A 13,731-nucleotide genomic window follows, 5' to 3' on the forward strand; every position below is an offset into this window, starting at 1 on the left:
TTTTTTTTTTTTTTTTTTTTTTGAGACGGAGTCTCGCGCTGTGTCACCCAGGCTGGAGTGCAGTGGCGCGATCTCGGCTCACTGCAAGCTCCGCCTCCCAGGTTCAGGCCATTCTCCTGCCTCAGCCTCCGAGTAGCTGGGACTACAGGCGCCCGCCACCACGCCCGGCTAGTTTTTTGTATTTTTAGTAGAGACGGGGTTTCACCATGTTAGCCAGGATGGTCTCGATCTCCTGACCTTGTGATCCGCCCGCCTCGGCCTCCCAAAGTGCTGGGATTACAGGCTTGAGCCACCGCGCCCGGCCCCAGCTAATTTTTGTATTTTTCGTAGAGAGGGGGTTTCACTATGTTGGCCAGATTGGTCTCAAACTCCTGACCTCAGGTGATCCATCTGCCTGGGCCTCCCAAAATTCTAGAATTACAGGCGTGAGCCACCGCGCCTTGCCTAAATTTTTATAATTTTAGTAGATACCGCGTTATCACCATGTTGGCCAGGCTGGTCTTTTCCTGGTCTCAAGTGATTTGCCTGCCTTGGCCTCCCAAAGTGCTGGGATTACAGTCATGAGCCACCGTGTCCGACCCAGACTAGCCACATTTCAAATGCTCAGTAGACGTATGACCAGTGGTTACCCCCAGGGACAGTTCCATCTTATAAAAGTACTGTAACCTAACTAGTTATCTGTTGGGTGTAACTTACGTTTATTATTTTTTTCTTCTTATAATGTGTGATAAATATCATAAGAGCTACTTCTGTGTATTTGTCATTGTGTCTTTAGGATCTAGTCTGTCTTAATCACTGAATCAAAGCATATGAACATTTCTTAAAGTCTTTTCATAAATATTGCTAAATTTAGTTCTTAAATTTTGACTAACATCAAACTTTAATATCAAATTTGACTAAAAATATGACAGAATACACATTTCTTGTATATCTTTACCAGCATTATCTGTCTATCCATCTACCCTCCATTCTTCCTTCCCTTTCTGTAGGAATCATTATATATTTCTTTAATTAATTATGATGGTAAATAAACATGGATCTTGGACATCTAGTTTCTCTTTTGCCCATTTTGGATGGTGGTTTATGTTTGTGATACCCTTTTAAACCTTTTATATTTTTAGGGTTTAGGATAGCAACCCTGCCATATACTGCAAATATACATATACACATTTATATATACACACGTATACATATACACACATACACGTTTGGGTTTTTTAAAATGTTTTTTGAAACACGTCTTGCTCTGTCACCCAGGCTGGAGGGCAGTGGTGCAGTCATGGCTCACTGTGGCCTTTACTCCTGGGCTTAAGTGATTATCCCACCTCAGCCTCCCGTGTAACTGGGACTACAGGCATGGTGGGGACCATGCCTGGCAATTTTTTGTAGAGATGGGGTTTCACCATGTTGCCCAGAGTGGTTTCAAACTCCTGGGCTCAAGGGATTCACCTACCTCGGCCTCCCTAAGTGCTGGGATTACAGGTATGAGCCATTGGGCCTGGCCTACAAATATTTTTCCTAACTCTTCATTTACCTTACAGTGTTTTCTTTTCTCTTGCTCTCTCCCTTTTTTTTTTTTTTTTAACAAAACAAAAACAGGCAATGGTTTTTACCTTTTAAGAAAATTAAGTTAATACTTTCTTTCATGGCTTCTACTTTGCTTTTATATTTAAAGGTTTCTCCTGCCCAGATAAATTTTCTTCTAGTTCTTTTACAGTTTTGTATTTCACATCTGTCTTTTTCTGTTCATCTGGGATTTATTTTGATATATGTGAAGTGAAATAACTTCCTTTATTTTTCCTTAAAAATTTTGGCCCCACTAAAAAAAAAAAAAAAAAAAAAACTTGTTGCCTTGAAATAAAGCTGCCTTTATCATATGTTAAATGCACATATTCTTGGTTCTTTTTAGGTTTTATTGAAATATCAGTGATTTGGTACCAGTGCACACTTGTATTACGGGGCATAGTATTTTCATTTTGTAAACAAATGTGTTTTTTTTTGTTATTTAAGTCTGTCCTCCATCCCCTTTTTTTGGTTGTTGCTGTGTTAGTCCTCAGATTTTTTAGTTTATTCTTTTTGGGCTTCAAATTAGTTTTGGTTTTGATTTTTTTTTTTTGAGACAGAGTCTTACTGTGTTGCCCAGGCTGGAGTGCAATGGCATGATCTCGGCTCACCACAACCTTTGTCTCCAGGTTCAAGTGATTCTCATGCCTCAGCCCTCTGAGTAGTTGGGATTGCAGGGGTGTGCCACCACACCTGGCTAGTTTTTGTGTTTTTAGTAGAGATGGGGTTTCACGATGTTGGCCAAGCTGGTCTTGAATCCCTGACCTCAGGTGATCTACCCACCTCGGCCTCCCAAAGTGCTGGGATTACAGGCGTGAGCCACTGTGCCCAGCCAGTTTTGAATTTTTTAACTTAAAAGAATTGCAACTTTTACAATATTTTATGTTTTATAATGAAAATATGTAATGTTGTTGAATGTTCTTCTGAGCATAGCTTTAACTATTACTTAAATTTTGATGAGTAATATTTTTATGTTTATATATTTAAAAACCTCTACAGTTGCAGTTTTTATTTTTTCAACAAGTATTTAAGTACTTGCTCCATCTAGGCATTGTGCCAAGTACTGAGGACACAACTGTGTGCAAGACAAGGTCTCTTGCCTTCATCCAGTTACAGTCTGTCAATATAGACAAACCAACGAATAAAGAATTTCAGATTTCGACAAGTGCCTAGGAAGTAAATAAATAATAGAAGGTGCTAATTGGATGATCTGTGACGGTCTCTCTGAGGATGTAACATTTAAATTGATCAGTGGTACCAACGTGTGTATGGGAGTTTCTTTAGCTTTCCCAATCTATCAAAACATAAAAAAGGAAAAAAGAAAAATGGAGTCTTGGCTCCGTTGCCCAGGCTGGAGTGCAGTGGTGCGATCTTGGCTCACTGCAGCCTCTGCCTCCTGGGTTCAAGCAATTCTCCTGCCTCAGCCTTCTGAGTGGTTAAGATTACAGGCATGCACCACCATGCCTGGCTAATTTTTGTATTTTTAGTAGAGATGGGGTTTCACCGTGTTGGCCAGGCTGGTCCCAAATTCCTGACCCCAGGTGATCCACCCGCCTCAGCCTCCCAAAGTGCTGGGATTACAGGCGTGAGCCACTGCATCTGGCTGAAATGACTAAGTTTTTTTGGCAAAATATTTTGTGAAAATTGCTTTGCAGGCGTGGTTGAGATCACCTGAAGTCAGGAGTTCAAGACCAGCCTGACCAACATGGTGAAACCTCATCTCTACTGAAAATGCCAAAATTAGCTAGGTGTGGTGGTCGGTGCCTGTAATCCCGGCTACTCGGGAGGCTGAGGCAGGAGAATCACTTGCACCCTGGAGACAGAGGTTGCAGTGAGCCGAGACTGCACCACTGTACTCTATCTAGCCTGGGTGAAAAAAAAAAAAAAAAAGAAAAAGAAAAATTGCTTTGCAAACAGTTTCAAGCCTCTTCCCCATCTTCCAACTGGATCACTGCTCCAAAACTTGTCCTGTGTAGAAAATTTGGAACTGTGATTCTGAGTTCTAAAATCAAGAAGTTGGAGGAAGTTTCCCAAGTGAAGGGAACTGCTGGCACAAATGGCATGTATGCAAAGTGCTTGACTTGACTTTGAATTTGACAGAAGATTGGAACGACTGCAGTTTACTGAGTGAGGACAGTGGAACAAGCTTTGTTTCAGGACTTGTTTGGGAGACTTTTATTTTTTATTTCCAAATGGTAGGGCTGCTTCCACCCCTCCTGCCTTCCTATGGAGTTTTGATTTTGTGATCCAAATCAGTCTCCTACAAATAGCATATATTATTTTACCCCTTTTACTTTTCTTCATTATTTCTACTGTGTTTTCAGTTTTCTCTACTCAAGACCTTTGCATATGCTTTTGTTTTGCTTAGTTGTGATTTCCTTGAGGAATCCTTCCTTGATGCCACAAAATAGGTTAGGTCTTTCTGTTGGCTTCATGTGCTCATTTTATATTGGGCTTTTCTTTTTTTTTTTTTTTTTTTTTTTTTTTTGAGACGGAGTCTCGCTCTGTCCCCCAGGCTGGAGTGCAGTGGCGCGATCTCGGCTCACTGCAAGCTCCGCCTCCCGGGTTCACGCCATTCTCCTGCCTCAACCTCCCAAGTAGCTGGGACTACAGGCGCCCGCCGCCACGCCCGGCTAATTTTTTGCATTTTTAGTAGAGACGGGGTTTCACCGTGTTAGCCAGGATGTTCTTGATCTCCTGACCTCGTGATCCGCCCGTCTCGGCCTCCCAAAGTGCTGGGATTACAGGCGTGAGCCACTGCGCCCGGCCTGGGCTTTTCTTTCGTAAACATTTGTAACAACTCCAGTTCATTAAGTTTGTGTGAATTGTTTTAGCGTCTGTTTCTTCTTTCAGATCCATACAGTCCCGTAGCTGCCAGCCACTTGTGGCTATTTAAATAAATTTAAATTTAATTTAATATTAAAAATTCAGTTCCTCATTTGTATTAGTCACATTTTAGGTGCTCACTCAGTGGCCTTATGTGGCTAGTGGCAATTGTGTTGGACAGCAGAGATACAGAGTCTTCTGCAATAATAGATATTTGTCTTAATTTATAGTCGTGTGGCTAATGGCTACCATATTTTATTTAAATAGTCACATCTGACTATTGAGATGTGGCAAGTCTGAATTGATGTACTGAGTATGAAATAGAAACTTGATTTCTAGTACAAAACAATGAAAATATCTCAATTTTTAAAATATTGATTACATATTGAAGTAATGATATTTTACATATATTGTGTTAAAATATACTATTACTGTTTTTTTTTTTAATTAAAACAATTTTTTTTTTTTTTTGAGACGCAGTCTTACTCTGTCGTCCAGGCTGAAGTGCACACAGTCTCAGCTCACTGCAGCCTCTGCCTCCTGGGTTCAAGTGATTCTCCTGCCTCCACTTCCCAAGTAGCTGGGACTACAGGCGAGCACCACCGCTCCTGGCCTGTTAATTTTTGTTGTTGTTGTTGTTTGTTTGTTTTTGAGACATAGTGTTGCCTTTGTCGCCCAGGATGGAGTGCAGTGGTGTGATGTTGGCTCACTGTAGTCTAAACCTCCCTGGCTCAAGGGATCCTCCCACCTCAGCCTCCCAAGTAGCTGCGACTACAGGCACGCCACCAAGCCCGGATAATTTAAAAAATTTTTTTAAATTTTTTGTAGAGATGGGGTTTCACTGCGGTGCCCAGGCTAGTCTTGAACTTTTGAGCTCAAGTGATCTGTCTGCCTTGGCCTCTGAAAGTCTTGGGATTACGGGCGTGAGCCACTGTGCCCAGCCAATTTTTATATTTCAATGTGACTACTAGGAAATAGAAAATCGCATGTGGCCCTCATGTTTCTGTGCGACAGCACTGGTCTGACTTGACCATAAGTTTCTATAATGGTAGGGACTATATCCATTTTATTTACTGTAGTATCTTCAGCACATAATAGACGTTCAAAAGATTTGGTGAATGAATAAACTAACTGTTAACTTTTGAATGTTATTGTATAGTTCACAGAGAATGTTACCTATTCAACTTTTGCTTTTCAGAATTGTTCGTTTTCTTTGTGACTGTTTAAACTGGTTGAGAAAAGCTCTTTTGGTAGCTATAAGAGTTAGTCTTTGTCTTTTATGTAATATTTTATTTATTTTTTTCTGGTTTAGGCCTCCAAGGAGAGAGAGGGAATTTAAAGTTGGCCAGTCTATTTTCTCTTCGTTTTTCTATGTCTAGCACTTTTTCTTAGATGATCTATGGTATGTTATTTGGCACATGAAAATGTATGACTCCTAAAATCTTGATAGTTGAGTATTATAAATGCCTTCTCTTTTACTTTTGTCTCACTATTGTGATCCCAGTTTCTTTTTATTTTGCATGAATCATAACCTTGTTTATCCCTTGAGACCTAAAACAAAGCAATTTACTGTGTTTTTTGTAGAAAGATACCTTATCCTATCAGCTTGGTTTATGCTTTCTTATCTGTAGGTTTCCTTAATGTTTCCTTTGTGTTCAGTGTTTGACTGAATAGGCCATTCAGTCAAACTCCCCAACTCCTCCTACACACCTTGTAATCTTTTCCCTAAGGAGTCAGGAGAGATACACCAGGAATTGCAAGCTCAAATGTATCTTACTTTTGTAGGCAATGTGTATTGGCCAGGGAAATATTTTTTATTTTTATTTATTTATTTGAGACAGAGTCTTACTGTGTCACCCAGGCTGGAGTGCAGTGTCTGCCGCCTCAAGCAAATCTCCTGCCTCAGCCTCCCAAGTAGCTGAGATTACAGGCGCCTGCCACAGCGCCCAGCTAATTTTTGTAGTTCTAGTAGAGATGGGGTTTCACCATCTTGGCCAGGCTGGTCTTGAACTCCTGACCTTGAGATCCACCTGCCTCTGCCTCCCAAAGTGCTGAGATTACAGGCGTGAGCAACCACACCCAGCCATATTTTTAAAATTTTTTATTCCCCATTGAGGTGTTTTTCAGTTTATCCTTAGTGATCCCAGTCATGTTTTGCTAATGTCAGGGTGGTCTTCTTATCATCTACTACAATAAACCACCAGCTGTGCCAGAGAAAATGCCCAGGATTAATTTCTTTTGTTGGAAGAGCAGTTTGAACTATCCAGAATCCTTCAGAATTCTAAGAAAGTGTTTGCCCTGTTCTATATATTTTCTGCTAAAAGTTGTTCGTAATAGTCTAGATACTGATTCTTTATATAAGTAGGGTTTTTAATAAAAAATGAAGTGGCACCAAATTGTTCAGTGGTTTGTTCTCTTCTAAATTGTTTTTAGCTGATAAGATTTGGGAAACTTTCTGGGCTCCCACAAATAATATACAATACATCCTTTGAATACTTGATGCTTAAAAAGTGTTGTTACTGCATGCAGTCAGGGAGCTTCAGAGCTTTTTGCAGGCTCCTTGTTTTCATATTATCTCGGTTATAAATTTTATGGTTGTGACATTGCTTTCTTTTTATTTATTTTTGCTGTTGTTTTCTGCTGCTGCTGATTTAGAAATGGAATAAACTACTCTTAATTTTAACCTGTTTGCTACCTAAAATGATAATCACCTTGATGTTCTTTCAAGCAGGTCCCAGAGATCTTAAAACAATCTGGATTCACTAAGTACACAGTTCTCTTTTCTCTTGGTTATATATAGATTGAGAGTGGTCTTGGTGTTATATTAGTGTATGATTCGTGTTTGTTTCATAATTAACTTTGAAGTGAAAAATTGATGCGAGAGCAAAGGTTTATTTGGTTTCCATAACTGTCTACTAATTTTATGCTTGCCAGATTTTAAGATTAAAATGTTTGCCAACTCTCTCTCTCTTTTTTTTTTTTTCATAAAACTTTTGGCCATCTACAGTCACTTTTCTTCAAGTCTTATGCTGTAATTCAAGCTGTGTATTTTTTTGCTGATTGCTTCTGTGCCTCCTTTGCTTCTAGTGTTCTTTTGCAAGAGTGTCCACACAGTGGGAAGAAAACCTGAACTTGACTCATGAAGTGCTGGGCATTCAAAACAGTGAATCCTTGCAAAGGATCCTGGGACTAGACCTCTGTGAATTGGCTCTTTCAATTTGTCCACTTAAAGGGCATAATAGATTATGCAGCTGTTTGGGCTTCAGCAGGGTATTGCTCCATATTCATGTCTAGTTGCAATTATGTGAATTTTCAGTTTGTTACAAAGACTTCCCTTTGTATTCAAAACAATTTTGTTGGCTTTGTGTTCTAATATGTGAGTTTTCTCTGGGGAAAAATAGTTGCAAGATTTTGAACTTTGAAAACTTTAAAATGTTGAAAGGTTTTGTCACTGTTTTTATTTTCTGATGCAAACCAAACATTGAAAGCATATTTTAAGAAGAAGTCACTCTAATATGCTTTAATTTCGAGTTTATGAATCACAGGATTTTTGGTAGAGGTAAAAAGTATACTTACACAGTTAATTAGACATAAAATGCCATTGAATCAGTCAGGTAATGATTAATGTCAGAGTAATGTTTGATGGGCCAAGCTGCTAAAAACATAAGCAGTTCTAATTAAAATATATAAACGTATAATGTAAAAATAGTAAACCTAGTAGTATATAAAGTGACAGTAGGTCTTTTTTGCTTAAAAATCAGAGTTCCTGGATAGTATCTCTTTAGGATCTCTGTAGTAAAAATACAATTTAATGTAGCTTAGTGAGAAGTTTAAGAGGAATATATACCTTTCACTTTAGGGGGCCCATGCCACTTTGAAGTTATAGAGTGCAAAGTAGTTTCCACACATTAAAAAAAAATATGAAAAAGACTTAAACTTTTCTAAATTTTATACTTGAACAGGTCATTAGAACATGTGCCTTTTGCTTTTAGATCTCTGTTTGCAAATGGTTAAGCATTAATGTTGGCAAAATACTCACATGTCGTATCTGTTAAATGTAATAATATTTCTGCCCAGTCTTCAGTTTTAAGTAGAAATATCAACCTTTGATGTCACTAACATTTCTACTCTGTTGTGATACTGAGAACATAAGTGTCAGTGAATTTGATAGACAGCTTAGAAATGAATCTTTTGCATTCAATATTTTAGTGCTGTATATTTTCACTTAAGTTATAGTTTTCTCTTTAAGTCTTAGAAAAAACATTAGTTTGTTCCTCTTAGCAACATATTGTAATGAATTTTCTGTTGCCCTTTTACAATTTTCAGGTAAAATGTGAACTCTATTAAAAATAATCTGTCTTTAAAGCATAACTTCACCTTCATTGTTCCAAAAAAATAATCAAATGATTTCGATTAAAAGTGTTGTATTTTAAACAATTGGTAACAGCTGCTTCTGTGAGATTTTCATTTATGTTACTTAGTTTATTTTTCACCTAGACAAGGGTAAGCAAACAGTATATGATGGGAAAACTGAAACCTTACCTACTGTTTCTTTAAGAAACCAGCTTATCCAGGGGGTTTTAGTGTGTCCAACCTAACCTGCTAGCAAGGAAAAGTTCTTTAAAATAATGGATATTAGTAGTATCCAATCACAATTACCAGTTTCACTAACAGGGAGGAGATTTTACTCTTCAGCCACTAGAATTGGAGAAGGTGGAGCTTGGTACTCAGGTTTGGTTGCTTTGGAGTACAGCTTCAAGTGAAGTTAATCTGAGGTGAAGCAAACAGAAAATTGTGGAGGTTTTGTTGGTAGGATTTTTGTTCTAATCTTTTTATGATCCTTTATTTTATAATTTTGCTCCTTTATGATTCTGTGTGTGCTAGGTTTTGTCATTGTTTTTATTTTCTGATGCAGACTGAACACTAAAATTAAGCAGGGAAGCAGAACAAAAGGGCTGTTTGGACAGGAAATAGGTGTTCAGAGAATCAAACTTGACTTTCTCCTATCATTATTTTTAGTTCAGAATATGAGTGTCATAAAAAAATCTTAGACTCCAAATCATCTTCAATAACAGGCTTTTCTTTGGGATTGGTTGTTCGAACAGTCAGTTGTCAGTTTTTATAAATGACATCTTGAGGAGGTTCATTTGATATGTCATTTTCCTTAAACTTAAAATGTTAAATTGCTGAAAGATAAATGTGATAGGCTTAAATAAGTCTTTTTTAATAAATTGAAATGCCAACTGTTTAATTTTTTTAACCCCAGCACAATCCCCCTTTTAATTTCAGTATATTTTAACAATATGTTGACATTTTTAATATGCTCATAATTTTAGCTTTGTTTTCAAAAAGGCCATTGATGAACAAAGTAAAACTGCTTTCTTCTTCATTCACTCTTCATTTCTTTCAAAGGTGGAGATAAGTAATTAACATTTTGAAACAGGATTTATATTTTTAAAAGCTATAGGTAGGCTACTAAAACTTTTTTTGAAGTATCTGATTCTATCTATATTTCTTATTTATGAAGTAATTGTAGTGTATTTCAGTACAAGAATTTTTTTTAGAGACTGTTTTCTTTATATTGTTGCTCTTTGTTCTCATAGAAATTAAGGTATAAATTGCAATAATCATTACAGTAATCAGAACAAATGCTGGCTAAGCATTTTCAGCTGTTGTATTTGCTATGCTGCTTGTTCCGGATTATGCAAAGGTTTTTAAATTAATGCTTTTCTGCTGTATCTGTTGCTTAAACAATAGTGTAATAATAATGAAATCGAAAAAAGTTACCTATCTACCCACCAGAAGATCATTGTTTGGTCATCTCATTTTTTTCCTGTTCCCTTCTCTATCTTATATTCTTGCATTTTTCCAAAAATTACGAATTCGTGCAGTTTTATGTTTTCACTTAACTATCTGTTGAAATTGTTTTCATTTCAGTAACTATGTAATTCTCCTAAATTGATGTGACCTTAATTGACCTAGTTTTTTGACTTGTCTACTTTTAGGTTACTAATTTTTTGTCATTTTTAATAGTATTGCTTTGAACACACATCTGTGTGTAGCTGTAAAATATTTTCCTTTTTAAAAAAGATTTCTTTTGGAAAAATCCTGGAGTGGCCTTACCTAGATCAAAGGATATGAACACTTCACTGGCCAAATTGTTTTTCTAAAAAGTTACACCAGTTTATATCGACACCAGCAGAATGTGCTTCAGAGTTTTTCTAATGTGTAGCCTGAAATGTTCTGTTAAAGTGTGCCTATGGAGCTCTCTGACTTGTTGATTAGTTTTTGCCTGAAAGCCTGTTTTCAACACCATTTTCCAAGATGTAGATGGATATAAATCAATTTTTCTGGATATGAAAATCAGCTGAAGGAAATTAGAAAAACTTTTACCCACTTAAGTGAGCAGTTGTATCTCTGTTAGATATTTCATATACTTATTTGTATGTATTGCTATTAGTAAGTATGGGGCTTAATGTTTTATACTGGCTTTGTTATTCAGGCTGGCTTTTCTTTTTCTTCTGGTAAGCGCATGTCAGAAGAAATATTTTCTTTCAAGAAAATATATCAGAAACATTTTTAGGAGGAGACTGAAGTAGCGCCAGTTAACCTTAGTTTACCTGCCTCAAAAACATGTATGAATAACCTTTGTCATTATTTGTGCATTTCTTAATTTTGAGTTTTTAAAACTACGCTTCGGAAACAGATAACTGTTATGAATAATTACAGGCTTTGAAATGGTATATTAGCATCTTTCCAGTATTTTATAGGTTTCAGTTAAAGGTAAGAACTTAACTTTACACACATACAGTGGTGCTAGACATACGTTGTTTCTATTTGTCTTTAAGAGCATGCTTTGTCGGCATTGACCACGGATTGTGTATACTCTTACTAGCTAGTCTGTTAAATGAAATAGGCGTAACTGGCTTATAAATGAGTAACGTTCCAGAATAAACTTAAGTTGTGTTAAAATCAAAGACAATCCTAATTTTTCTTGGAAATGGGGAGTAATGATAAGCCATGGGCTGAGCTATAACTCATTGATGCAACCAGTAGTTGAGCATGTATGGTATTGAGTTAGTCTAGCTCATTTTGCAATTTAAATAATTTAACTTATTTTGTGTCAACTTTTACTTCAGTTAACTGATAATTTAGTATCTCTGACTTTCAGAGCTAATGCTGGTATGTTTGTTGTTGTGTTTGTTTCAGGGGAAGGTTTTCTTTAATGTCTACTTTTATGGTTTGTTTTTTTTTTTCAGATACTTTGGTGTCTGGAACATTTGGGATAGAGAGAAGTTTAAAATTTTCCATATTTATATCATGAATATTGGTAATTTGACATGTAATTTGATTGTCTTAATAAAATGTAATGTTATTGCTACCAAATAGAGATAAAGATGATTGTAAATACTATAGTGAAAGTTATTTCAAGTTTAGCTGTTGATTACATTTTGCTGGGTACCCCAGGGTAAAGAAATGATGCTCTTTTAGTGGTTTCTGTAACTGTAACTCTGCAATACTACTGATCTTATGTTGGCAGATTTAGGGAATATCTTCTTGGTTTTGTCGGGAGAGTAGAAACTAGTTTTCTACAAGGAGAAGAAAACTTTTAAATTGACCTAGGTATTTGGGTCAAGATATGAAGAGTGATGGTTGCGTTTTATTCCCTTACATTGGAGATGAAATAATGTATTCAAAGTCCGTGTTAGTTGCCATTCAAGAGGAACATAGTGATTTTTTTCCCTCCAAATAATATGAGGAAAAAATTTAATGGGCAGTAAGTTGATAAAACTTGAAAGAACCTAGAGCCATTTTTATCGAAACCTATTAAATGCTAATTTTTGAACTGATGTGGCTGTGAACTTGTTTGACTAAATATGGTTTTCCGCGTTTGTATGCCATTGGAGAAAATGAACTCGAAACAGTTTTGTGTTAGTAGCGCTTTGGTAGAAGAGAAAAGATCCATCTATCACTGTTTATACCTTTTTTTCCCCTCCCCAGTGTAAAATACCCTGTGTCATGTGCTACCAATAGATTTTTGTAAGTACTAGATTTCTCAGCAACATTTAGTGCCATTGACTACTTTTCCTGCTTGAAACTCTTCTCATTAGTTTCATGATACTGTCTATGCTTTCCTCATTAGTGATTTGTGTCCTCTTCTCTAGGCTTCCCTTTTGATAATCTCCAGTCCCATATCTTTAATTAACATACTATACATATTAATGGTTCCAACGTCTGTATCTAAAATCCAAAAATTTTTTTTGTACCTGAGAGCCATATTTATCCAGCTCACCAAAAGTCACAGTAAATGGGTGATACTACCACCCAAGCCAGAATTTGATTGTCATTCTGATTCTTCTCCTTCATCACCAGTTAGCCCCAATTAGCCTATAAATTTTAAATTCAGTGTCTCTAGAATTGATCTTTTTTTTTTCCTTCACATGTTAGCATAAGGCCACGGTATGATTTCTTCCTTAGATGACTAAACAACCTCCTAATTGATCTTCATTTCCATTTTAGGCTCTATATAATACATTCTTTACTGTGCAGTCGTATCTGTTTTTCTCTGCTTCATATTCGTCAGTGAATACTAGCATCTAGCTAGAGTGAAGAATAACACCAGCTAATTCTGTGCTAAGTGTTCTCTCAGATGGTCCCCATGCTAAGTACTGTTACTATCATTGAACCAGTAAGTCAATTTAGAAAGGTTAGCTAATTTGTCTAAGGTCTCCTTGGCTGGTAAATGGCTAGCATACTTTAAAACTGAGGTTTGTCAGACCAGAAGTCCTTTCCCTGAGCTTACTTCTCTATTCCTTTTTTCCCACACACCATTCCACCTCACTCTTTAACCAGCTATTTGTAGTTCCTTCTTCTAAGGCATAGTGAAAACTTGCTGCCTGTCTAAAAGTGCTTTAAGGGAAACAAACATTTAAAAAAAAAAAAAGAGGCCGGGCGCGGTGGCTCAAGCCTGTAATCCCAGCACTTTGGGAGGCCGAGACGGGCGGATCACGAGGTCAGGAGATCGAGACCATCCTGGCTAACACGGTGAAACCCCGTCTCTACTAAAAATACAAGAAAATTAGCCGGGCGAGGTGGTGGGCGCCTGTAGTCCCAGCTACTTGGGAGGCTGAGGCAGGAGAATGGCGTGAACCCGGGGGGGCGGAGCTTGCAGTGAGCCGAGATCGCGCCACTGCACTCCAGCCTGGGGCACAGAGCAAGACTCCGTCTCAAAAAAAAAAATAAAAAATAAAAAATAAAAAAAAAAAAAATAAAAAAAAAGAAAAAAAAAAAAAATAGAAAGAAAACAGCTTTTTCTTAAAAACAAAGTTACAGAGTTAGACC

The 13,731-nt window shown here is 37.1% G+C and overlaps 1 protein-coding gene across 9 annotated transcripts in view; it reads left to right on the forward strand.

Annotated features, from left to right (window-relative positions):
* ZFAND6 (zinc finger AN1-type containing 6) overlaps positions 1–13,731 on the forward strand; it is an 88,399-nt gene that overhangs the window by 4,628 nt on the left and 70,040 nt on the right. For 2 of the 9 annotated variants that reach the window (XM_025389641.1, XM_025389645.1), the window contains exon 1: positions 9,112–9,198. The exons of 5 other annotated variants lie outside the window; for them this stretch is intronic. Coding sequence is in view for 1 of the 4 variants with exons in the window: in XM_025389638.1 (XP_025245423.1) it covers positions 11,649–11,719 (71 nt within the window). In the remaining 3 variants the exon portion in view is untranslated. Of the gene's footprint in view, positions 1–9,111; positions 9,199–11,645; positions 11,720–13,731 lie in introns of those variants that run through there. 2 more of the 9 variants (XM_025389638.1, XM_025389642.1) reach the window with 2 other exon arrangements.

Source organism: Theropithecus gelada, chromosome 7a (genome assembly GCF_003255815.1).
Source record: "Theropithecus gelada isolate Dixy chromosome 7a, Tgel_1.0, whole genome shotgun sequence".
NCBI classification, from domain to species: Eukaryota; Metazoa; Chordata; class Mammalia; order Primates; family Cercopithecidae; genus Theropithecus; species Theropithecus gelada.